This window comes from Mandrillus leucophaeus, unplaced genomic scaffold (genome assembly GCF_000951045.1).
Source record: "Mandrillus leucophaeus isolate KB7577 unplaced genomic scaffold, Mleu.le_1.0 Scaffold1079, whole genome shotgun sequence".
Classification (NCBI taxonomy): Eukaryota; Metazoa; Chordata; class Mammalia; order Primates; family Cercopithecidae; genus Mandrillus; species Mandrillus leucophaeus.
In genome coordinates this window covers 296,461-321,297 of record NW_012098976.1, presented here as the reverse complement: position 1 = coordinate 321,297, position 24,837 = coordinate 296,461, and the positions used below count along the sequence as shown (strand labels likewise).

The following is a 24,837-nucleotide window of genomic DNA, read 5'->3' as shown; positions in this document are numbered from 1 at the left end:
AAAAAAAAAAAACTCCAAGAAAGCATAGGTTTGACTGTCTTTGGGAAATGCATCCTAATTTGAAGGTAGTACATTAGGTAGTAATATAATATATGTCTAAGAAAAGGGAAAATATCATTTAGCCCCATCCTACAATACTGCCAAGCCCTCAGTTTTCTAAGGATGGTAAATGGTGACATATAGGGTGACTTTAGATAAGAGGTTATTAGATGAAAAGGACTGGTGTGAATATTAAAATATTTAAGATGCAAAATCTTTGCTGTCTTGGCATTAGTGTGCCTGTGACTTTAAAATGCTAATTAAGAGACATATTAAACACATATATATTTATGTATATACATAAAGAAGTCAAAGTACAATTTTTATTTTAATAGATATGAACATGTTACATAACAATGACTAGAATTGTGTTTTCAAAGTCTTTTTAAATAATATACCCCTTTCGGCCTGGCACGGTGGCTCATGCCTGCAATCTCAGAACTTTGTGAGACCGAGGCAGGTGGATTACCTGAGATCAGGAGTTCAAGACAGCCTGGCCAACATGTTTGTCATGTTGATGAACCCAGACTCTACTAAAAATACAAAAATTAGCTGGGCATGGTGGCATTGCCTGTAATTCCAGCGACTCAGGAGGCTGAGGCAGGGGAATTGCTTGAACCTGGGAGACGGAGGTTGCAGTGAGTGGAGATTGTGCCATACCACTTCAGCCTGGGTGACAGAATGAGACTCTGTCTCCAAAAAAATAAAAAATCTACTCCTCTCATCCTTATATCCTATCTCTTTGATTGTTATAATGGCTTTGGAAAGAAAGGAGGGAAGATATATATATTTTTATATATTTATTTATATACATATTTATATATAGAGAGAGAGAAACAGAGTTTCACTCTTTTTGCCCAAGCTGGAGTGCAATTGCATGATCTCGGCTCACTGCAAGCTCTGCCCCCCGGGTACAAGCATTCTCCTACCTCAACCTCCCAAATAGCTGAGATTACAAGTGTGTGCCACCACGACCAGCTAATTTTTGTATTTTTAGTGGAGATGGGATTTCACTATGTTGGCCAGGCTGGTCTCAAACTCCTGACCTTACATGATCTGTCTGCCTCGGCCTTCCAAAGTGCTGGGATTACAGGCATAAGCCACCTCGCCCGGCCAGAAGATATAATTTTTATAACCCACATCTTAAAGAAGAAGAAATAGAGAACTGAAGGTTTTATTTAAAAATCACATGACTAATAAGGGAACAAAGCCACAATCCATAGCCACTCTAATCCCATGTTCCTTATACAGATTGAGTATACTTTATTCAAAATGCTTGGGACCAGATGTGTTTCAGATTTCAGACTGTTTTGGATTTTGTAATATTTGCACAAACATAATGAAATACCTTGCAGATAAACCCCAAGTCTAAAAGCAATATTCAGTTTTTATGATTCCATATATCTTATACACATGACCTGAGGTAATTTTATACAATATTTTAAGTAATTTTTGGTGTGAAACACAGTTTGTGTACATTGAACCATCAGAAACAAAGGCGTCACTATCTCAGTCACCCACATAGACAATCTGTGGTTGTTTGGCATCACTGTCATTCATAACACCAAATTTATATACTACTGACAAGCAATCATATTCTTACACTTATTCACATACAAATACGTAAAAGTAAAAAAAAATGATATATCACTAACACAGTGAAAAGATAATGTGTTCGGAATAACTAGGTATCACAGTAGAATCACTAGAATACCTGTATCAGCTGTGAAACAACAGCAACAACAAATAATGCAGGCTTTTAGTGTCCACCTATGATGCTGTGTTTTGATTAAAAAGTTACAATACACTGTGTTTTCTTAGGTAAAAAGAAACAGCGGAAACAGCTGAGAAACTAGGGAATGGGTCCTACAGGGATAAGGGGGCTTTCTGCTGGATGGCTTTTTAAAATGTTTCCTCCAGGGTCATCTGCCCATTAACAACAGTGAATTTTGTCTTAGAAGTCTCTTTTTGATTTTATAAACTCCCATGATTTCTTGTTCTGTTATGAATGCACCATGCTCCAGTCCTTCAATGAGCCCATAACACATTTTCATCATGTCATCTGTAGGTACTTTTTGTGCAATGTTAAAAACATTTTCATTGTCACTATTACCACAATCGCTTTGATTCAGAGTGACTTCTGCAATTTCACCATCAGTCAATGAAGGAACAACTTGTTATCAATGTTAAAAACTTCTGTGATAACCACTTCTTCCAGCTTACTGATGAACTCTGAGGGCATATTTTTTTCTCACTTGACATAGGGAATCTTTCCAAGTAACCTCCTTTTTCCTGAATATACTAATAGGTCAGAGGTTGTACCAGGCATGCAAAACTGTGTCTTTAGTTACTGTGTTCCAAGTATTGACAACAGCATATACAGTATCCTTCATGCTAAGCTCCCTTTGAAAACCTTCCCACACCCAGGCCTCTGTTCACTGCTGCTAGCATGCTATTCAAGAAAGTGTTTTTGGCCAGATGGGGTGGGTCACGTCTGTAATCCTAGCACTTTGGGAGGCCAAGGTGGGTGAATCACAAGATCAGGAGATCAAGACCACCCTGGCTAACACAGTGAAATCCAGTCTCTACTAAAAATATAAAAAAATTAGCCAGGCATGGTGGCACATGCCTGTAGTCCCAGCTACTCAGGAGGCTGAGGCAGGAGAATCGCTTGAACCTAGGAGGCAGAGCTTGCAGTGAGCCGAGATCATGCTACTGCATTCTAGCCTGGGTGACAGAATGAGATTCCATCTCAAAAAAAAAAAAAAAGAAAAAGAAAAAGAAAAGAAAGTGTTTTTGTATTTACTCTTCATTGCTCTAAGGATAATCTGTTTACATGGCTGAATTAATGAAGTCACATTTAGGGGAAAGTACATGGCATAAACATTATTTTTGATGAGAATTTCAGCTGCAGGATGAGTAGAACAGTTGTCAAGGAAAAACAAAACCTTGCAGTCAACATCCAGTTCAGCTTCCCAGCAGTGAGCAGGAGGTACTAGCATAGAATGTTTGAGTGAAGCCAATAAGAAAAGCTGTTCCTGGTAACCCATGCATTTTTTAGTAGCATAATAATTGGTAAGAAATTCACTCCTTGGAAACAGCGAGGATGCAAGCTTTTGCCTATTACAGCAAGTTTACATTTATGTGTGCCTGCTGCATTAGCACATTCCAGCACAGTTATTCTGTCTTTGGCATCCTTCATTCCTGCAGAGGCTGTCTAGTGAACTGTGGTCAATATTTTTCTGGAGGAACAATGCCACAACAGTGATGTTTCATCAGCATCACAAAATTGTTCTAGTGTCAGATTTTTATCAGTGATGACCTTGACAGACTCAATGATGAATTTCTCCACTGCTTTGTGATCAGCAGATGTTTTGTCACCACGAATCTCTAAAGATTTAATGCCATGTCTTTTCTTAAATTTCTGTGTCCAGCCTGTTGAATATTTACAGTTCTCTTCAACTTTCAGTTCACTGTGCTAGATCTTTGCTTGTTTCATGATCAGCATACCATTATGTGGCATGTTCATTTACATGTTGACAAATCCACTCTTTCGGTACACAAGCAAGATCTTCATCATTCGCTTTATTCAGTGCTATTCTATTTTTCATTAACTTCCGTTAGTCATTTTCAGTATAGAACAGTTTATCCTTATTTTCCTTCAGATCACATAAGGTGTTCATACCAACACTGTACTCTTCTCTTCTCTATGATGTTGCATATGTACACTATTCTTCCTTTTCTCCAAAAGCTTGACTTTCTGTGCTATAGATAAGCATAAATGTTTCCTCTTATTCTTACCACTCTTATTACCCAGAGGGATAGCTGCAGACCTTTTTGATATTTCCAGCAATATTTCAACACCACAAAATGGCATTTTGGAAAACCTGCCATTGGTATGTCTGGCCTGCACACGTGCCATTTTATTATCCTTTGTAGGTGTGCATCCCTGGGGAAATCTGGGTATGCATGGAAAAGATGTACCACACTTAAAAGGGGCTGAGTGTGTATGTGTGTGTGTGTGTGTGTGTGTGTGTGTGTGTGTGTGTTTTCCCCCTTGGGAACACTCAATAAACTGCGTTGTGTGCATTTTGACTGTGACCCATTGCATGAGGTCAGGTGTGAAATTTTCCATTTGTGACATCATGTCAGCACTCTAAAAGTTTCAAAGTTTGGAGCATTTCAGATTTTGAATTTTTGTATTATGGATGCTCAGCCGGTATTTCCTGCTGTATCACATACACAAAGTGAAGTAAGTCACATTGTATGTATAGCATAGACTATAAAGAATTATTTTAAATGAGTATATGGACATACATAGTGATTTTTTTCAGCTTTTCCAATAGGAAATGTCCCATTGGTTACTCAAAGCAAATAAATAAATAAATAAATAAATAAATAAATAAATAAAAGGCTCAAGTAAATGTCAATATATTATCCTGAACACCTGATGAAAGTTAAGTCTGTCATTTTGAATCCTCAGGATGTTATCAATTTGTTTAAGATCCTTGAACATACCCTTTATATATATGCATGTGTGTGTTTTGCTTAAGGCTAATTTGCTATTAAACATATATATATACGCATACATATATGTTTTGTTTAAGGTTAACTTGATATTAAAAATAAAATGCTAAGTATTCTAGTTACAAATAAAGACTCTGAAATAATTTTAGGTAAAAATCCATTGTTATTAGAAGCAGATCCTATTCAATACATAGCTTGCTGCCACTTAACTAATTACTTTTCTGGAGAAACAGTATGATAGGTAAAAATATTGTGATATAGTAAAAACAGTAAGAGGTTTTGTTTGCTTGTTTTTTTGTTTGTTTGTTTTTGAGATGAAGTCTCGCTCTGTCACCTAGGCTGGAGTGCAGTGGCACCGTCTCGGCTCACTGCAACCTCCACCTCCTAGGTTCAAACAATTCTCCTGTCTCAGCCTCCAGAGTAGCTGGAACTACAGGTGCCCACCACCACGCCTGGTTAATTTTTGTAGTTTTAGTGGAGACAGGGTTTCACCATATTGGTCAGGCTGGTCTCGAACTCCTGACCTCAGGTGACTCACCTGCCTCAGCCTCCCAAAGTGCTGGGATTACGGGTGTGAGTCACTGCACCCTGCCACAGTAAGAGTTTTATAAGCTCAAACATGTCATTCCTTTGCTATGAAACTTTACACCAATAACTTTAAATTTTGGGTAATTTCTTTATTTATAAAATGGGGACAATAGTACCTATGCCCAAAGTACTTATAATATTCTTATAAGTTTCAAATTAAAATAAACTTACATAAAATTCCTTTGATTTCAAATAATGACCCAATTAATTTGGTTATTCTTATTCTGTTACTTACGTGGACATTTCTTGACACAGAATGCTCCATATGTGTACTTCGCATTGAAATTGTGCTCCAGTTGAAAAGTGGTTGGATTGTAGACAAAGGTTTGGGGACACTGAGTAACACATGCTCCACTGTCATTGAAATTCATGCAGGCCTGCAACACAGCAAATATTACTTTCATTTACAAATAAACTTCATAATACTTGTTAATGAAACACTGCCAAAACATGAGAAGGTTGTTTTCTATAATAATTCCACAAATACTACAAAATTTGATAATTTAAGAGTCATGTGTGTTTCTAAAATTTCATAAAACTCTTTTTTCCAGTGTCAGTAAATAGGCCATTTATGGCTACTGAAGCTTAAAGTGCTTAGCATGTATCCAGTAATTTCTAAACTGAGAATTGGTTTAAAGTTAGCTAATAGTGAAAAATTATTTCAGTTCACACTTATTCAAAGCATTTATATTTAGTCTTAAAATATAGCACTGACAACCAAGTCCCTAATTCTACAGGCTAGATGTTCACTTGGGCTGGTATTTTAAAGAGTTCCATGTCCCAAGTGACATGTAAAGTGCAATTATCACCATTGTCCTGTAAGAAAACATTGTGATGCTGATTTATATTGGACTTAAAGAAAAGGCTCTGGTTGGTGACTAGACAAATACAAATACGGTGCATGTAATGCCAAAATGTAAAGAGGTAATGAGCTATAGTCAGCCTGTAATTAAACAATATGATGTCATTTCTAGTATGGCTTTTTTCCTAATGCCACTCCATTTAGTAAAAGCCACCATGTAGAAGACAGTTCATTTCTGCTGACTCATATATTTATATTAATAACTTAATTTATTAATATTTGCAAATTCATTTGGGAAGAATTAAAAACCATTTTATCACCTGAGAGGTGGGTATTTGATATAAAAACAGAATATAGGTATAAGTACATATAAATATGTGATTAACAAAATTGTGGACGAGCTAATTCTTTTAATTGAGAAATTAAGCCTTTTTAGGAATAATTTAGGCCTTGGAAAGCAAGCTAACATAAACTCAAGCTATGATTTACATTTAATCATAAATAGTACATATGGTTATTAATAAGCATTAATTTATTCTGTTTCCTCAAAACATTTGCTTCATCAATTGTTGTTTTAGCAAGCACTTTATCATAAACATGACAATCCCCTGATGATGGTCTACTAGATGCATAATCAGAACAAGACTTACTGATGATACATGATTCACTAAGATGACACATTCTAGGAAGAATCTATTAAAAACCAATCTAGAAAACTCAGTAAGTTTTAATTTATGGCTATAAAACTTCATGTGTCATTATAATTGCTTTACTAACAGATTTTATGCAATGTTGTACACAGATTGCTTGGAAACAAAGGAATATAAGCCAGAGGAATAAAACAAATTTAGCTTTGCAACAGCATACAAAACAATGTAACTTATACCAAGGCCTTAGTCTGGCATTCTTGAACATTCTGTACCAAAAGCCAAAGTGGAATCACTGGACCGTTCCATAAAAGTAATGAAACGATAATTTGAAGCTCACTCAGCACCGTGCTTATCATGATAATGGAACCATGAAAAAAATTGCAGTGCAAAACTTCTAAGTGAGAGTTTTTGCTATTGCTGTTTGTTTGTTGTTATTGTTATGGAATTGTTAATGAACCACCTGCAGTGTTCAATGTCTTCAGAATCAAGCTTCCATCCTATGTCTGATGAAAGACAGAGGAAGGTTCTCAGTTCAAGACCTGTTGAGTATCTTCTTTAAATTTGTAACACTTTTATTTCCTTTTCTTCTTCCTCCCTATCCACTTCTGCAATACATATTTTTGTTTCACTATAGGATGAGTGTAGAAGATTATATTCCTTATGGAATTAAGAAAACTAAGAAATTACTGTCTATATCATAAGAGCTTTAATATATAGTTTGCTCATTGCTGGAATTAAGTGTCTTTCTTTTTTTTTTTTTTTTTTAAAAAAAAAAGCTCAATTCTACTACATACGTTTGTTTGCTGGATATTTGAGAGAAAAAAATTTCTGTGTTCATTTTCAACTATATAAACATTTGTGTGTTTTTATGATTTTTAGCTTTAAAATTAAGCCGGTGTTCTGGGTATATGAAATTGAGTTAAATACAACTCAGGATTGCTGAAATGTATGTCAAAGACAAAGAGTACTGTGTCAGGAATATGATATCAAAATATAATTAAAAACTGTCCCTAACAAACTGTTTATAAATCTTAAACTTTTAAAATAATATTCCCTTTAAAAATATAAACTAGAAAATACTGAAATCCATAAATGTATCTTCTGTAATCTTGAAATTTATATTCAAGAAATAAAATGCAATTGCTCCCACTCACAGAACTCAATGATGCAACCACATAAACAGGTAATCACTTCATTACTGGGAAAGGATGCTATTAGATTATAGAAAGATATCTCAATATGTTCTCCAATGAATCTCATTTGTAATATAAATTATATCAGAAAGATACAATTCATTTAGCAGAAGAGAACAATTCTAGTTAATCAATAGCCAACCTAGTGAGGGAATGACTTCGAGGAGGGCAGAGCATTTTTCTTAATCCTAAAGTGGCTAAAGTTGATCTTACTGTAATAAAACAAAGATTCAAAAGGAGAGCAGGATAATAAAAGAGAGAAACTGAAGACATACAAAGCAGTCTGTGTCCTTAGGTCCTGAGCAGCCTCCAGCACATTCTCGATGGCAGCAGTCACTGACGTAAGGCCCGTAGCATCTGCCGTCACATTGTTCTGCACACACCGTCCTTGTCACTGCAGAAGACAGAGATAGGACCATGATCAAAGTCTGCCACCAAGAGAAACTCATAAGCTGAGTTCTGGAGTGACAGTTTCTCACCCTATCTTTGACTCAGTTCAACAAACATTTAATGAATGAGGTTTGCAACTAGAACAAAATTGTTATACAAAAATCTCCAAAATTAATATATAATTATTTCATGTTTATATTCTTTCTTGTTTCAGCAAATAATTACAATGCTTTATGACGATTATACCACTTAACAAGAAAGAATCCAATTTGAAGCAGTGGAGTGTGCCCGTAATCCCAACTACTTGGGAGGCTGAGCAGGAGGATTACTTGAGGCCAGTAGTTTAAGGATGCAGTGGGCTATGACTGCACTGTGAATAGTCACTGCACTCCAGGTTGGGCAGCACAGTAGGTCTCTGTCTCTAAAATTAAAAATAAAGGAAAATTGATATAACTAAATGAGATATTTGGCAGGCTAGGAAAGGTGAAGTCAATTCATACAATGTGTATAGTAAGGTCCTAACAGAAGGTGGCCCCAGAAATGGGTCTAAGACTTTTAGTAGTCAATGCAGAAAGGGATATATAAATGTTTAGTTAATTCACATAATATTTTACATCAGGAAAGAAGGAAGGAAGGAAGGAAGGAAGGAAGGAAGGAAGGAAGGAAGGAAGGAAGGAAGGAAGGAAGGAAGGAAGGAAGGAAGGGGAAGGGAAGGGAAAGGAGGAAGGAAAGAAAGAAGGAAGGAAAGAAAACCATTCACAGTAAACACAATAAAAAGTATCATTGATCTTTGTTATTACATACTTCAATCCAAGCTGACAGCATCATATCATGGTATACTTTACTAAAAGCAATGCTAAAGGTTATCCATCAACATTATGGTAATAAGAGACACAATTCTGCTTATCTCACTTATTTCAAAAATATTTTTAGAGTATTTAAGGTATGAATTTTACAGGATATGTATAGTATATCACTTCATGGTTTCTGTATTTCCACTTCAGCCTTGTTTCTTCCTACATTTTTTAAACAGCTCTTCTAAGCTTTCTTTGTTGCTACCTTATCAAGACTCTGCCTCATAAACATTAGCATTCCCCAGACTTGTTCTTGACAATTTTGGGGGGACTATGGGCTCATTCCTGTATAAAAGTCATTCATCTTCTACTTAGCATACTATCTATCAGTAACTGACTTTCAGATCTAGAATTGAGTTCACCATGGAGCTACAGCATCCATTTGCAGCCGTCTGCAGAAGTCCCCATTTTGATAGCAAGGTGTACAAAACAGAACATAACTCTTCTTCCCACACCCACTACTGAGTGTACTTCTCTTCTACATTCCCTTATCTTAATTAATGGAAGCACCATATATCCAGTAGCTCGCTAGCAATTTGCAATGCATTTTCTGTCTCCTATCCTCTTATCATCACTTCTCATACCTAATAAAATTGCCAAGTATTAGGAATTGTTTTCTAAATATTCCTCAGCATTTCCCCCCTCTCTATTCCAACGTTATTCAAAAGCCTATCTCGAATGATTACATAGTGTTGTAAAAGTTTTCTCAGATCCCATCTTTGCCTTCCAGTTAATCTTCCACAATGCCCTAAAAGTAATGGCTTGAACCTGTAAGACAACGCCTATAAATCAGTGTTAATTCACAGTGTGAAACTTATGACCATCCCTGTACTAAACAATTAAACCTTAAGCAAGGGACAAAAGCCCTCCATAAGTTGACCACATCTCTGCCCTTCCAGGAATCACATTACTCTGTTTCTCACGTACAGCCAGATAGAAATACCACTTGCAATTCAGTTGTGATTCTCATTGCTTCTTCACAAGGCATTTCTCCATGTTAAAACCCTTTCCTAGCCTCTCAGCCTAGGAAATACTTGCCCGAAGCCTTTCCAGACACAGCTGCAAGCTGAGTTATTTTCTCACTCTTGCTTCTGAACAAGCAAGAAGATAAAGTCAATGCAGCAGTCTATGTAGTCTGAAGATCTAGGCTCCAATCCAAAATATATCCATGTGATATGGGCAAGTTATTTAACCATTCTGTATTTTACTTCACCATTTTAAAAGATGGAGTTAGTACCCATCTAATAGAATTGAAGATAAATACACAGGTATAAAGTGCTTTACATGGTCCCTATAAACAGTGTTCATCAACCTAGATATTTTTACTGTACTTATACATTGCATTTTTTTCATATTTGCTTCCACCTCACCCCTACTAACCTATGGGTTTATTGAAGTTTATTGTCTTACTTAATTTTTAATCTTCAGTATTAAACACAGGGTTGGTACTTAATACACAAAGTAAGTAAATATCCCCTTCAAGTAAATAGGTAAATCATGTATTGCCAACTCAATGGCAGTATCTCCTGGGGGCTTAATACATTTATCAGAGAGATAAAAAGGTGTATAGAGTTAAAGAGGTAGGTTGCTAAGAAATATAAAGAGATAAATATTAAAATACTAAGATTTAAATGCTCCTTAAATTTCTGCTGTTGATTAGTTCATGATTGCATATTTTTAGTTGGATCCTTTTCCATTGAATTTGATGGTGATATTAATAAAATAATGCACACTATTGAAATATAAAGAATATTCTTCCATTTGATGTGATCTAATTATTCTCTATGTAGTATAATCAATACAAACATCAAATAGAGTTTAAACTAAAATGGCACTTGGACTCACCCTCTGTCATGTTTTTATTTTGTAAAAATAAGGTTACATGCTATTTTTTACCATAAGCTTATAGAAGATTTGGAAAATAATGATGTTTTTATATCTGGATTTGTGAAGGTATATTTTGTATTTGCAATTTTCGTTACATTAAACTTCAAAATAAATTATTTCTTCTATTAGTATTCTGGTACAAAATTCTACATAACAAATCTTCTTGGGCTGTCCCTTCACTTTTTTTAAGTCTTTGATCAAATCGCACCTTTGTAGTGAAGTCTGCCCCTGTTTAATACTGAATCTTTCCCAATCAACTGACTCCTCATGAACCTTCATCTTCTTTTTTCCCTTTCTCTGTCTTTCATCTGCCTTCCTTCCTTCCTGTATTTTGTTACAGCATCAATTACAATCTAACATACTTCACAATTTATTTATTCCATTTATTTTGTTTCTAGATGTATTACTATATTTGTAACTGGCATTTACATAGTTTTATTTATATTTGATACACACATTATACACATATATATATACCCAAAACATTTATATCCTTTCATGAACTCTTCATGTCATACATTATGCTTATATTGATATTTCTACCTTTTAACCAAGTGGTATATTTGTTTAGATGTCCTAATTAGTAATTCATACAATATAAATAAAATTTTTTTAAAGGAAACACTTTTAATTGACAGTTTTGTACAGAATAAATTCAAACACAATTCTTCTCTTCCAAATTCAATAAAATGCTTCGATGCATCAACAGTCACTAATTAAAATAGCAGACATATGTTAAATAAATAAATAACTAGATTCAAAAAGTGTTATCACAGGACAGTTTATCAATTTGCTTCTATTTGACAGCTATTGCTCAGCTGGAAAACAATAGCATGGAGTCAACAATCTTATAAGTCACATCATATTTTAATCATAGACAGATGTCTAAGTGTTACTTTTTATTTTTAACTCCATGGTGATTTGAAGTAACTAGACAAAATGTTTGTTTCTCTTTATTTATTTACTTTGGCTTTTCCTGCCAAATGAGAAAATTAATGTAGAAAATAATTAAAATAATAAGACAAGTAACCCTGAATTTAGTTTAAAATTATGTAATAAATGTTCATGTTAAAATCATTTCTCTCATTCAGTACACTGTTTAAATATGAAAATAATATTATACAAATATAATCCAATGTAGTACAATCGTAGATTCAATAGCAATTATTATACTGTGGAACTATTAAAATATTTTAAATTATTTAATCATTTGTGTTGAAAAAAACTTTAAATTTTTGAAAATAGCAGCTTTTTCCACATAGTATTCAAATATTTCATATTTTTTCATGACATGCTGGTTTCTGATACTACATTCCCTTTCAGAAACATGTAAAAAATTCCTCTAAATTATTATCCAAATGCAGATGCATTCTACAACTTTTATTTAACATGTTAAAAGGGAATTATGGCTTTTATTATCCAAAATCAGTCTATAATTGATTAATTTCAAAGTAAATTACATTCAACAATTAATATAGGGCTTTTCACCATCAAGATTTTTGCATCCCTTAATTCCAAATGAAAATTCAGTCAGCCTGAAGCATCTGGACACATAAAAGGTAGACAAAAAGAACAAGACAACAAGCTTAATCGCTAAACAGTGATGGCGTTAAAAGGTATTTCATTGTATTATTATGTGCGACTTGTATCAAGAAAGAAAACATTCCCTTTGTACAATTCAAGGCTACATGCAAGACAAGTGGAAGGGCATCTTAGAGTAAATTTATTTAGTAGCATTTTTTGGATTAATAAGCATTACTTAATGAGAATAAACTTATAAAATTATAGTCATATTTTATTATGATGGAGACACAAAGCAAAAAACAATTCCTGAAATCAATGAGATAAGTCAGCTTCTGTAGGAACATTAACTTATAATTGCTTTGGTTTTTATTAATACCACCCTTGCTCAAATATTTCATTACATTTTTTTCCTTGTATTTAGTATCCTTTCTATATTGCTTCACTGGGTGCATTAAAATATTTGCGTCCAGTTTTAACTAGCTTATTCATTGATGGTATACACTAAATGTGATTAATATAAAATTTAAAACTGGGACATTAAACTCCTTATATTCGGGTCAGTAAACTTGACATGGGGAATGTGAATTCATTCAAAACATCCATGAGAATTAGATGGGTAACATTTAAGGAATCAAACATTTTGTGGTAAGCCAATACTACTGAGGAAATATCTATCAAGTCAAAAAATATTAAAAAATTGTTAAGTAGTTTAATCTTATCAGTGTCTAACTAATAAGAACTATGGCTTAATTACTTCTTTCAATATAATGATAACCAATACTGTGATTAAAGTTACTCCCATAGAACAAATTTATTTTACTCGAAGAGGCTTGGCAATTTACTAATTAAACATTTATTGTTGCTTCCTAGCAACAATAGCAAAAAAGACAAAGATATTCATAAATAATGCAAAACAGAGCACTGACATCACAGTGACAAAAGATCTCTGTTAGCCCATTAACAATAGAAATAAGGATAAATTTAGGCAAAGTCTTTGTGTCTTTTTACACTCTGACACTTCCTCTTCCTCCCCCATCTCCTTCCTCTTTCCTTATCTCCTATGTCTTCTCTCCTTCAGTGCCTTTTGATTCTCTTCATTTCCTCTAGCCAGTGGTTCTGAACTGGGTTGTATATTAGCTCACCTAAGAGTCTTTCAAACTTGAATATTGGAATTCCTCTGTAAGTAAAACTTTTCATTCAGTTGGTATCAGTGGGACCCAAGACTGTTTAATAAGCCCATTTCTATTAAGCTCCCAGACAATGTCTCTGCCTACTCATCTACAGACCCCATATTGAGTAGCAGAATATAGAGCATTTGGAAACAACAACAACAACAACAACAACAAACAATGCCTGAGAATCACCTAGTTCCTATTAAATCAAAATTGTTCGCGATTTTCTAGGAGCTTTGGTAGCTTTAATAAGCTCTTAGGATTCCAATATTCAGTCTAGAGTTGAGAAACTTTATTCTAAGCAGTCAAATGAGAGAAAAAAAATTTAAGTCATTTACACCATTTGATTGACTGACTGATTATTCCTTGTCTGAAACTTAATCACAGTGACTTCTTGTTTTAATTTTCTATTTGTGTTGTAAAGATCTCCATCACTAATTGGCAAATCAAACAAACAAAAATTGATGTGCAAGTAGATATAGGAAAATTTGGGAGGGAAATGACCTATATTTTCGATGGAAGTATTGCTTCACTGGTTCTGACGACAAACATTAGGGATAAATGATATACCAGTAGAAAATTTCCCTTCTCTCACCCAGCAGCTGTCTGAGCGACAAGTATCTTGGGGCAATCTCTAATCCATTGCTAAACACATTTTAAAGCATATTTATTTTATTTTTTTAAATTTTATTTCAATTTTTATTCAAAGACTTATACCTCTATGCTGCCTCTTTTCTATTTTTGTTGTCAAAATTTTGACAAATTATGTTCATAAAACATAGCATGTTCATTAACTAGATAATATTTGAATGGAATGTTTTTATTACACTGTTTCCAGTTATATACTTGGAGGTTTGAATTAGAAGAGAGAAATACTTCGGTTACAGTAGAAGTGATATAGGTTGGATGTGAGGAAGAATTATAGACTACTAGAGGGATAAAAACAGTGTAATGGGCTTCTTAAGTGTTTATTTGTCAGTATTTTAAAAGAAATCTCTTCTACATGCTTTAGACATCCACTTAATTAAAGATAGGAGGCTTGATGAAATGTTCTCTAGAGGTACCCTCTAGCTCTAAAATTCAGTATTTATTCCTATTAATGATGAAATTGTGACTAAAAAACCGAATACTTTGGGTTGTGTAACATATTTTAAGAAAGCTATCATCAACAGGGTACACTTAAAGTGAAACAAATAAAGCTCACAGACCATCCAAGAAGAGGCATTACTTACAGAGCATGCTAAACTGTGGAAAAAATCAGGTTCAATGAAACTAATGCCAAACTATACACTGTTATTAATTCTTCCAAAGGAGAATAATTGAACACATTTGTGTGTCTAGGACCAGGTAGAAGCTAAAAGCTAAATAGAAAGATTTAAAGTAAAGATGTCTGGCCCATCTCTTATATTCTGATTCAGTAAGTCTGGGGAAGATGTCAGAAAATTCATATTTTTATTTGGAGGCTTATGTTTTTTAGAAGTAGATTTTAAAGGCAATATTTCCAAACTTCTGCTCTAAAATACTCTCTTATTTCTAATGAAAGATTCCCATAGATGGAAAGGTAGAGTCAGAGCTGGGTTGGTCTTAAACTAGAATGCCCTTTCCTATCTCATATTAAATCACAGAAGAAATCAGCCAAAAATTGTTGCTTCACAGAGTAAGGCTTCATCATAAGCCTAGATCCTAATTTTCACAGGAAAATAATTTTGTACTTTAAGGATTTTTCAATTCTTTTAACCAGCTACAATGTATGATCTAACGTATTTAAAAAGGCTCTCAGAGGTCTTTTTTGAAAAAAAAAAAAAAAAATAGACCTAGAAAAATAGAATTATCAGAAAGTATCTGGGCTTCTAAATGACCACAATCATACACATTTTCACAACACAAAATAAAATAAAACTAATTTTCTTTTATTCCTAATTCCTAATTGGTTTGGTGATAGCTACTCTAAATGAACTAACCAGGCCATACATACCATGAAGTATATACTCCACAGGTAAAATAACCGTTTAATCCAAAATGCAATAACCTCTGTAGTTCCCCTGGAAAACATAGCGAATATCTGTACAGTCCCTCCTGAAATTGACATTCAGAGTCAGTTAATAAAAGTAGGGCCAGGCCCAGCGCAGTGGCTCATGCCCATAATCCCAGAGCTTTGGAATTCCGAGGCAGGTGGATCACGAGGTCACGAGTGACCAGCCCGACCAACATCATGAGACCCCATCTCTACTAAAAAAGGAATCCCGTCTCTACTAAAAAATACAAAAAATAACCGGGCGTGGTGACGTGCCTGTAATCCCAGCTACTCAGGAGGCGGAGGCAGCAGAATCGCTTGAACCCGGGAGGTGGAGGTTGCAGTAAACCGAGATCACGTCATTGCACTCCAGCCTGCGTGACTGAGTGAGATTCCGTATCAAAAAACAAAAAACAAACACACAAAAAGAGTAGGCCCATATTTTGGCAGCTACTCATCAGGTTTGACCTGATGAATCCCTGGTGACCCATGGACTATGACATGACAATATTGCTAGTTGTGCCAAAGAGGTAAGGGATTCTGTTTAATCCGTTCTTTATCACCACCTGCTTTATTCATTTATTTAATGAAGTTTTATTCAACCTGTTTTATAAAGACATGATCAATGATTCACTGAGGGACCTAAAACTGATTTTAAACCACACACTTGGTCACCAGGGAAATTCTCCCTTCTTAGTAGGCTATTAGCATCTCCACAGTTTGTCAGTCAAGATTCAAAAAACAATATTGCCTTGTTACATTAACTATAAAAATATTCTGGAGAGAGAGTGTGAGTTATTTTGTATATTCCTCACAGGCCTGTAGATACTGATTTCAAAGCAATGAAGGAAGAGTATGAATCTGCATAAAAATACCATATCATTTTTTAAGAATATTTTTCAAAATTAGAACTGAGGTCTGCACCTTACAATCTGCCAATAAATGATAGGTTGCAGATAAAGTAGTGAAAAAAATCGTAATAATTATATCACAGATCTTTCACACACCAAGAAATATGGAAAAGTTGGTATTCAAATTTTTTAAATCACTGTGCATTATAACAGACATCTCCACATCTAACCTGATAGAAAAACAAACAAAAACAATGACAACAAAAATTACTTTCTTTCTTTTGCTTATTCTAATTCCCTATCCAAAATGCTAGTAGAGGAAAATAAATATAATCTCTCTCTCACTCAATATACATCTGAATGAGTTTCTTTCTCTCAGTGGTAAAAAAAAGGATGCCAATTTTGCAATGAAAATACCCACAGAAGGGCCAGGAGCAGTGGCTCACACCTACACACCCAGCATTTGGGAGGCAGAGGCAGGCGGATCACTTGAGGCTAGGAGTTCAAGACCAGCCTGGCCAACATGGAGAAACCCAGTCTCTACTAAAAATACAAAAATTAGCCAGGCAGAGGCAGGGGAATCTCTTGAACCCAGGAGGCTGACATTGCAGTGAGCCGAGATCACGCCACTGCCATCCAGCCTGGGCCATGCAGCAGAAAATATTTAAAATTTTTTGAGAAAAATAATAAATATTTTAAAATTTTGTCTCAAAAATGTTTTTAAAAATTGAAAGTACTCAAAGAATGTTAAGATTTAAAAAGAGCATCATATTAGGTAAACAATGAACAAATATCTGTTGAACCAATAAATACTATCTAGTCCAAATTTCTCATTTTATTGATGAGAAAATTAAAACAGAAATAAACTTACTTGTTTATGAGCAAATCTAAAGTAATGTTCAGACATCTCTAAGAAATATCACTACTTCTTCAGAGTATTCCAGGAAGTTTCTCGTTTTGATGAGGATGAAGAATTGGGCAAACTATTAGTGGGTGTATAAATTGATACATGGTTTTTTGAAGACTAATTTGTCTCTATCAAATTTATGTATGTAAATTCACATGTGACCAAGTAGTTCTATTTCTAGAAATCTGACTTACAAAAGAATGTGCATCTGTGGACAAATATGTATATAAAAATGTTCATTAGTTATAACTGAGAATAATACAATGTAACCTAAATGTCCACTAATAAGGAATAGCTTAAGTAAATTATTGTACAACCATAACTTGGGAAAGAGCTATAGCATTAAATAAATAAATAAACAAATAAATAAATAAATAGATAAATAAATAAAAGCTGGGCGCGGTGGCTCACACCTGTAATCCCAGCACTTCGGAAGGCCAAGGTGGGCGGATCACAAGGTCAGGAGATGGAGACCATCCTGGCTAACACGGTGAAACCCCGTCTCTACTGAAAATAGAAAAAAAATTAGCCGGGCGTGGTGGCGGGCGCCTGTAGTCCCAGCTACTCGGGAGGCTGAGGCAGGCGTGAACCCGGGAGGCGGAGCTTGCAGCGAACCGAGATCGCGCCACTGCACTCCAGCCTGGGTAACAGAGCGAGATTCCGTCTCAAAAAAAAAAAAGAAAAAAAGAAAAAAAGAAAAAAGGAAAAGAAAAAAAGAATGAGATTGGTCTCTATGTACTGAAATGAAAGGATTTTAAAAATATAATGTGCAGTGAAACAAAAGTAAGTGATAGAAGAATTAGAAGAATAGATATGGCATACCCATTTTTGTAAAACACACAAAACAAAATCCCACAATTTTTATGTGCTTATGTGTATATGTAAATATAAGTACACACATATATACCAAATATTACCATAAAGTAATCACTTTATAAAAAAATGTAGGTTGAGGGAAGCATATTTACTGATGGGAAGGCATTATTACTTTTAGCTTTATGAACTGAATATCACATGAATTAAAACAAAAACCTATACTAAAATAACCTGTGCATTTGGCAGAGCAAGTTCATTATCCCAGTGTTACAAATGAAGAAGTTAACATTTAAAAACTAGCTTATCCCAGGTCAAATGATAAGTTATTATCAAAGTGGAGTTTAAAATTAGTTTTGACTCTTATATGTCTTCATTTATATGTTTTCATTAAGTTAAGAGTCACAAATAGTAGGTTTCTAAATGTAAAAATCAAAAGCACTAAAAGGGGAGAGGAAGATAGTTTCAGAAACTGTTTTAAATGCAACACCAAACAGCTAAAGTGATCAAACACGTGTCTATATTACGTCTCTGAAAAACAGCTTGGCTGAGGCTATTTTAACTAACATGACTATGAGTGATGATAATGAAAACTAAGATATTACTCAAATACTCTTTAAATCTCAGACCCAGAGAGGGCCAACACTGAAGTCTATACCTCAGGAAAAGAGATTTTTAGAGGAAACCACTTAAAAGAGTTATACCACAAGCATGTTTTGAGTATATACAGAAGGATATGTTTAGTTTTTCTCCTCGTAGAACACATTTGGGATTATCTTCTTAAAAAAGACAATCAGGGCTGGGCGCGGTGGCTCAGGCCTGTAATCCCAGCACTTTGGGAGACCGAGGCAGGTGGATCACGAGGTCAGGAGTTTGAGACCATCCTGGCTAACACGGTGAAACCCCATCTCTACTAAAAATACAAAAAATTAAACGGGCATGGTGGCGGGTGCCTGTAGTCCCAGCCACTCAGGAGGCTGAGGCAAGAGAACGGCGTGAACCCAGGGGGCAGAGCTTGCAGTGAGCTGAGGTCACACCACTGCACTCCAGCCTGGGAGACAGAGTGAGACTCCGTCTCAAAAAAAAAAAAAAAAGAAAAGAAAAAAGACAATCAGGCCAAGCAGAGTGGCTCACGTCTGTAATTCCAGCACTTTGGGAAGCTGAGGCAGGAGGATCTCTTGAGCTCAGGCATTCGAGACTAGCCTAGCTAACATAATGAGACCTTGTCCCTACCAAAAATAAAAAAGAAAAACAAAATAGCCAGGCATTGTGGTGTGCATCTGTAGTCCTAGCTGCTTAGGGGGCTGAGGCAGGAGGATCACTTGAGCCCAGGAGTTCAAGGCTACAGTGAGCTATAATTGTGCTTCTGTGCTCTAGCCTGGGCAACACAGCGAGACTCTGTCTCAAAAAAAGAAAAAAATAAAGATACATCCTCCTACGAGTCAAATAATGCACTTTTGTAGCATTTTTCAAACTTTTATTAAAACATAAATCATGATTTACATACAAATAACATTGTATTATGGCTTAGTACACACATACTTGATGAAATGTTTTGAGGAATAATATTGGGTCTAATTAATGCAAGAGCATTTTGATACTGCCTTTTCTATTTGATTCTAATCTGGTCAATTTCATTCCAATCTATCCTATTTCAATAAAAATGTATTGTTGGGCAGGATGCACTGAAGTGATTTTATAATCTACTAACAAGTTGCAACCAGCAATCTGAAAGCATTGCCTTATTGCATGAACAAAGGTCAAATTAAGAAATCAGAGAAACCAATCTCTGTGCTTTTCTTATACATGTGCAGCAAATTAGCCTTCTAATGAATTCAGGAATTTAGAGTCACTGGTGATAAAATTTCTTTTTTCTGTAGTTTTAGGATCCCAGAGGATATGGAAAATCACTGCACAATACAGCCTGCCATAATGCCTTGTCTTCAGAATTGTGCCGTTGAGACTGACCATTCTCAGAGGTTTGTGCTTTTTATTCCCACCATCATTACTGGAAATTTGGGATCGTTCAGTCTGAATTTCTCCTACATGGCAGTGTATTAAAATGTGGGCCAATGCAAAACAACTTTTTAGATCCTCTGCAAGCAATACATTTATAGAAAGTAATATAATCTATAGACATTAAAGCTTTTATGCATGATTAATATATTGATAAAAATTATAATCCCTCTGATCAGGACAAAAGTTCAGAAATCCTCAAAATTTACCAAAAAAAGTCATGTCACAATAAAGAGGGTATTACTTATTATATTTGTTGTTACTTCCTTTCTTAAAATTCTGAAATTACATATGCAGTATCTATTTTCAGAGAAATATAATTAACTACAAATATGTAGAATTAAAGACAATTTATTTGTTCTCTTACAACAGCAATAACAACCAATGTCAACTTTTGAGTCTCTATGAATGCTTGACATCCCTATTGTGGTTCCACACTAGTATGAGAGTTAAGAAAACACAAAACACACAATCAAAAGTAACTCAAAATAACGCAGATCTTTATAATTTTCAAATCCAAGAAGGCGACACAATCTCCCTTCCTGACTCCAAAAAATTATCCCATCAATCTACATTTCTCTACATGCAGAAATCTCTTCTTCTCCTCCTTCAGAACTTTCTCTCACCCCACTTCCTCTTGTCTCTCCTACCTTGTTTCCAGTGTATATACTGAAATGATTCATGAGGTTGAAATGAAATAATTCATGTGAGGCTGTTAGTATAAAACTGGCACAATGGATAACTACAGGAAGTTCTCTGGAGATGACTTTACATAATTTTTGACTTTACATAATAGCTATTTTTGACTTTACATAATAGCTGTGCTAGATTAGACACATTGCTTAACCTCTCTGTGCTTTAGTTCTTCATCTATAAAATAAAAATAACAAATGTACTTACCTCATGAAGCTGTTACAAAGATTTTATATATTACGGGAAATTATTAATTTGGAATAGTGCCTAATACACAGTGAACATTATATAAATATTGGCTCTTGGTGTTAATTAATCGATGAATGGTAGTTATTATCTCGCTTTATAGCTTGCTATTTTTAACTAAATATTATATCATTAATTGTCTTTTGTAGAAGCATAAATATGCTTCTGCTGTATTATTTTTCAAAGCTCTATATTATACTATTGTATGAATATACCCTAACTGAATCCTCTTTCTAAACTATTTGCTCTGTTTGTATTTTTTACTATTGTAAATCCTGCTGTAATATACACTATTTAACATTTGTTTTGTACATATAATAATCTGAGTGTTAAAATAATACATTTCATGGTACAAGAAAACGCATATTTTAAATCCTTTGACACAAATGACCAATTAGTCTACATGGTGATTTTTACCTCTTTATAATCCACCAAGAATAACTGATACTGTTCCAAGTTCCATACTTTCATTCTTACTAGGAGTTATCTGAATATGTTTTTAATTTATAAAATTGTGTGTCATTGATTATAAGTAATGTCAAGCATTTTTTTGCAGATTTCTTGTGTAAATGTTCCATTCTTTTTAATTAAAATTATTTTAAAAATACAGACTAAACTATAATGCAGTTAAAATAATCTTTTTCCTTTTTTTTTTTCTTTTTTTTGACAGAGTCTCGCTCTGTTGCCCAGGCTGGAGTGAAATGGCATGATCTCGGCTCACTGCAACCTCCCCATCCCAGGTTCAAGGGATTCTCCTGCCTCAGCCTCCTGAGTAGCTGGGATTACAGGCGCCCACCACCACGGCCAGCTAATTTTTTATACTTTTAGTACAGATGGGGTTTTACCATGTTGGCCAGGCTGGTCTTGAACTCCTGAACTCAGGTGACCCACCTGCCTTGGCCTCCCAGAGTGCTGTGATTACAGGCATGAGCCACTGTGCCCAGCATCCCCCCCCTTTTTTTTTTTTTGAGATGGAGTTTCCTCTGTCGCCCAGGCTAGAGTGCAGTGATGTGATCTTGGCTCACTGCAACCTCTGCTTCCTGGGTTCAAGCGATTCTCATGCCTCAGTCTCCCGAGTAGCTGGGATTACAGGTGCCACTACCATGCCCGGCAATTTTTTGCATTTTTAGTAGAGATGGGGTTTCACCATGTTGGCCAGGCTGGTCTCGAACTCCTGACCTCAAGTGATCTGCCTGCCTCAGACTCCTAAAGTGCTGGGTCTACAGGCATGAGCCATCGTGACTGGCCAGAAAATAATCTTTTTGTTACATTTTATTTTGTATTTGTTATGTCATATTTAAAAAGAGAGTCATCATCCTGTAATTTTTACCTCTATTTTTTTCCTAGTACTTCCAGTTATATCACGTGTTTTTAAATTTTTAATCTATAATTCATCAATCTGTATAGGTCTATCTACTTATAGACTATATAGTCTATCTTATGCTCTTTAAACTTTTAATGTATAACCCATCTTATGTCTTTTGTTTTATTGTAGGGTTCCTAACATTACCTGATTCCATAAGTGAACCATTTATTCACACTCTCTTTGTTAAATAATCTATGCTTTTGTCATTTTTTAAAAATGTCACCTTTGTAAAAACTAAATTACTATAGACACTTGCCTCCAAATGTCTAACTTTGTTAGATTGCATTTATGCAATACCATTCTGAACCAGTTATATACTGTTTTAATAATTATTACTTTTTAACATTTTAACACTTGATAGGGAAAATCATTCCACAGGGTTATTCTTTTCAAACATCTGGCCATTTATTTATTTATTTATTTAGAGACAGAGTCTTGCTCTGTTGCCAGTCTGGAGTGCAGTGGTACAATCTCAGCTCACCGCAACCCCCGCCTCCCCGGTTCAACCTATTCTCCTGCCTCAGCCTCCCGAGTAGCTGGGACTACAGGCGCATGCCACCATGCCCAGCTAATTTTTATATTTTTGGTAGAGATGGGGTTTCACCATTTTGACCAGGATGGTCTCAATCTCTTGACCTCATGATCTGCCCGCCTCAGCCACCCAAAGTGTTGGGATTACAGACTTGAGCCACCGCGCCCGGCTTCATCTGGCTATTTTATTAAATATATTTTTAAGAGATTCTTTAGAAAAAAAGCATTGATAATTGAATAAGATAGTTAAAAATATAGATTAATTTTAGAAGAACTGACATTTGCAAAGCATGGGCATTTCTATCTCAGAATGCAGTAGTTCTCTATTCATTTAATTTTGTGGTTACATCTTGGTGAAATATTGTAGCTTGGTTTTTCTTTTAAATTATCAGAAACTAGTTGTTAACATCAGAATCTGTCTTTTTTTTCTGTTCCCTCATTCTATTTTCTAGTCAATGAAATTACATACATCTTAAATACATATAACATACTTATTAAAGAGGAAAATAATCACCCTGTGTGACAGTTACTCAAGAAATACTGAAATCAGAACAAAACTTGTAGGTATTCCTGTGGTCATAATGCTCTATCAGCTCCATTATAACACAATTCATGGGCAAAAAGATTTTAGATAGACCAAAAATAATTGTCTTCAGTGAGACAGTAATATGTACAAATTATTTTTTAAAAATATTTTTGTATGTTTTTATAACTCATCATAAATTAATAGAGTGCATATTTCTTTGGAAAGTGCCCATAGTAATGGAGAGATGCAGCCATGATAATATTATAAATTGTTGAGTAATATATAAAATTTATATTGGCTTCAGAAATGGAATATTGACATGTCTGATATTTAGTGAATTCACATTTATTCTAATATAATGGGCAAAAATGTGACTTGGTACAAGAGAAGTTGACCTGTATCCAGTTGCCCCTTCTTATCCTCTTTCATCCCTATACTGTTTACTTATTTATTTAACCAAATTGATTAATTTGAAAAATAATATAACACATTTCAGATAATCTTAAGGCAGAACTTTAAAGAGAATATCTTTCTTCATGCTTGCTAAATTCTCAAACCATGAGAGTCGTATGGAAGTGTTTGCTTTTCCTAGAAAAATATCTCACACTTCTTTCCATTTCTGTAGCCAAAATAGTATGGCTGTCCTATTCATCAGAAGCATGTCACATGTAGGTAATTTTGAAATTTTCTCTTTGATAGTCAAATATAGTAACTCTAATGACAGTCAGCTCTTTTGCTGTGAAGACACAAATAATTCAGAATAAGTTGTCATCACTACCAAAATAACAAAATTATTTTACTGGTAGAACTTTCAGATATATCTAACTGTTCTTCTCAATGTTCTATTAGTAATCCTTTAAATGTGGAGTATTCACCTTCTGATCTCTCTGCTTAGAATAGCTATCTGCACAACACCCCACGGTTTGCATTCTCCCAATCTATCTATATCTGTATCTATATAATCTATAACTATATATGTAGTAATACACACACATACACTAGATGATAGATAGATAGATAGATAGATAGATAGATAGATAGATAGATAGATAGATAGATAGATAGATATAAGATAAGGGAACTTGTTGAAACTGAGGATCTTAAATTGAGTTAGGTAGGACCAAATCTCTAGTTACCTAATGTCCCAGTTTAATATTCTTTTTGATCATTTCCAACATTCCTCACCTTTGTCTTATATCTAACCCACAGTATGCCCACAGAACAGGAACAATTTTATATATACCTTTA

General features: G+C 34.7%; 1 protein-coding gene across 1 annotated transcript in view; it reads right to left on the bottom strand.

Annotated features, from left to right (window-relative positions):
• The window catches only part of ERBB4 (erb-b2 receptor tyrosine kinase 4), a gene marked incomplete at its 5' end in the record, with an annotated part of 620,722 nt that overhangs the window by 393,520 nt on the left and 202,365 nt on the right, over positions 1–24,837 (bottom strand). The window contains 2 exons of the mRNA XM_011986142.1: positions 5,390–5,531; positions 8,075–8,193. Of these exons, the coding sequence (XP_011841532.1) occupies positions 5,390–5,531; positions 8,075–8,193 (261 nt within the window). The remainder of the gene's footprint in view (positions 1–5,389; positions 5,532–8,074; positions 8,194–24,837) is intronic.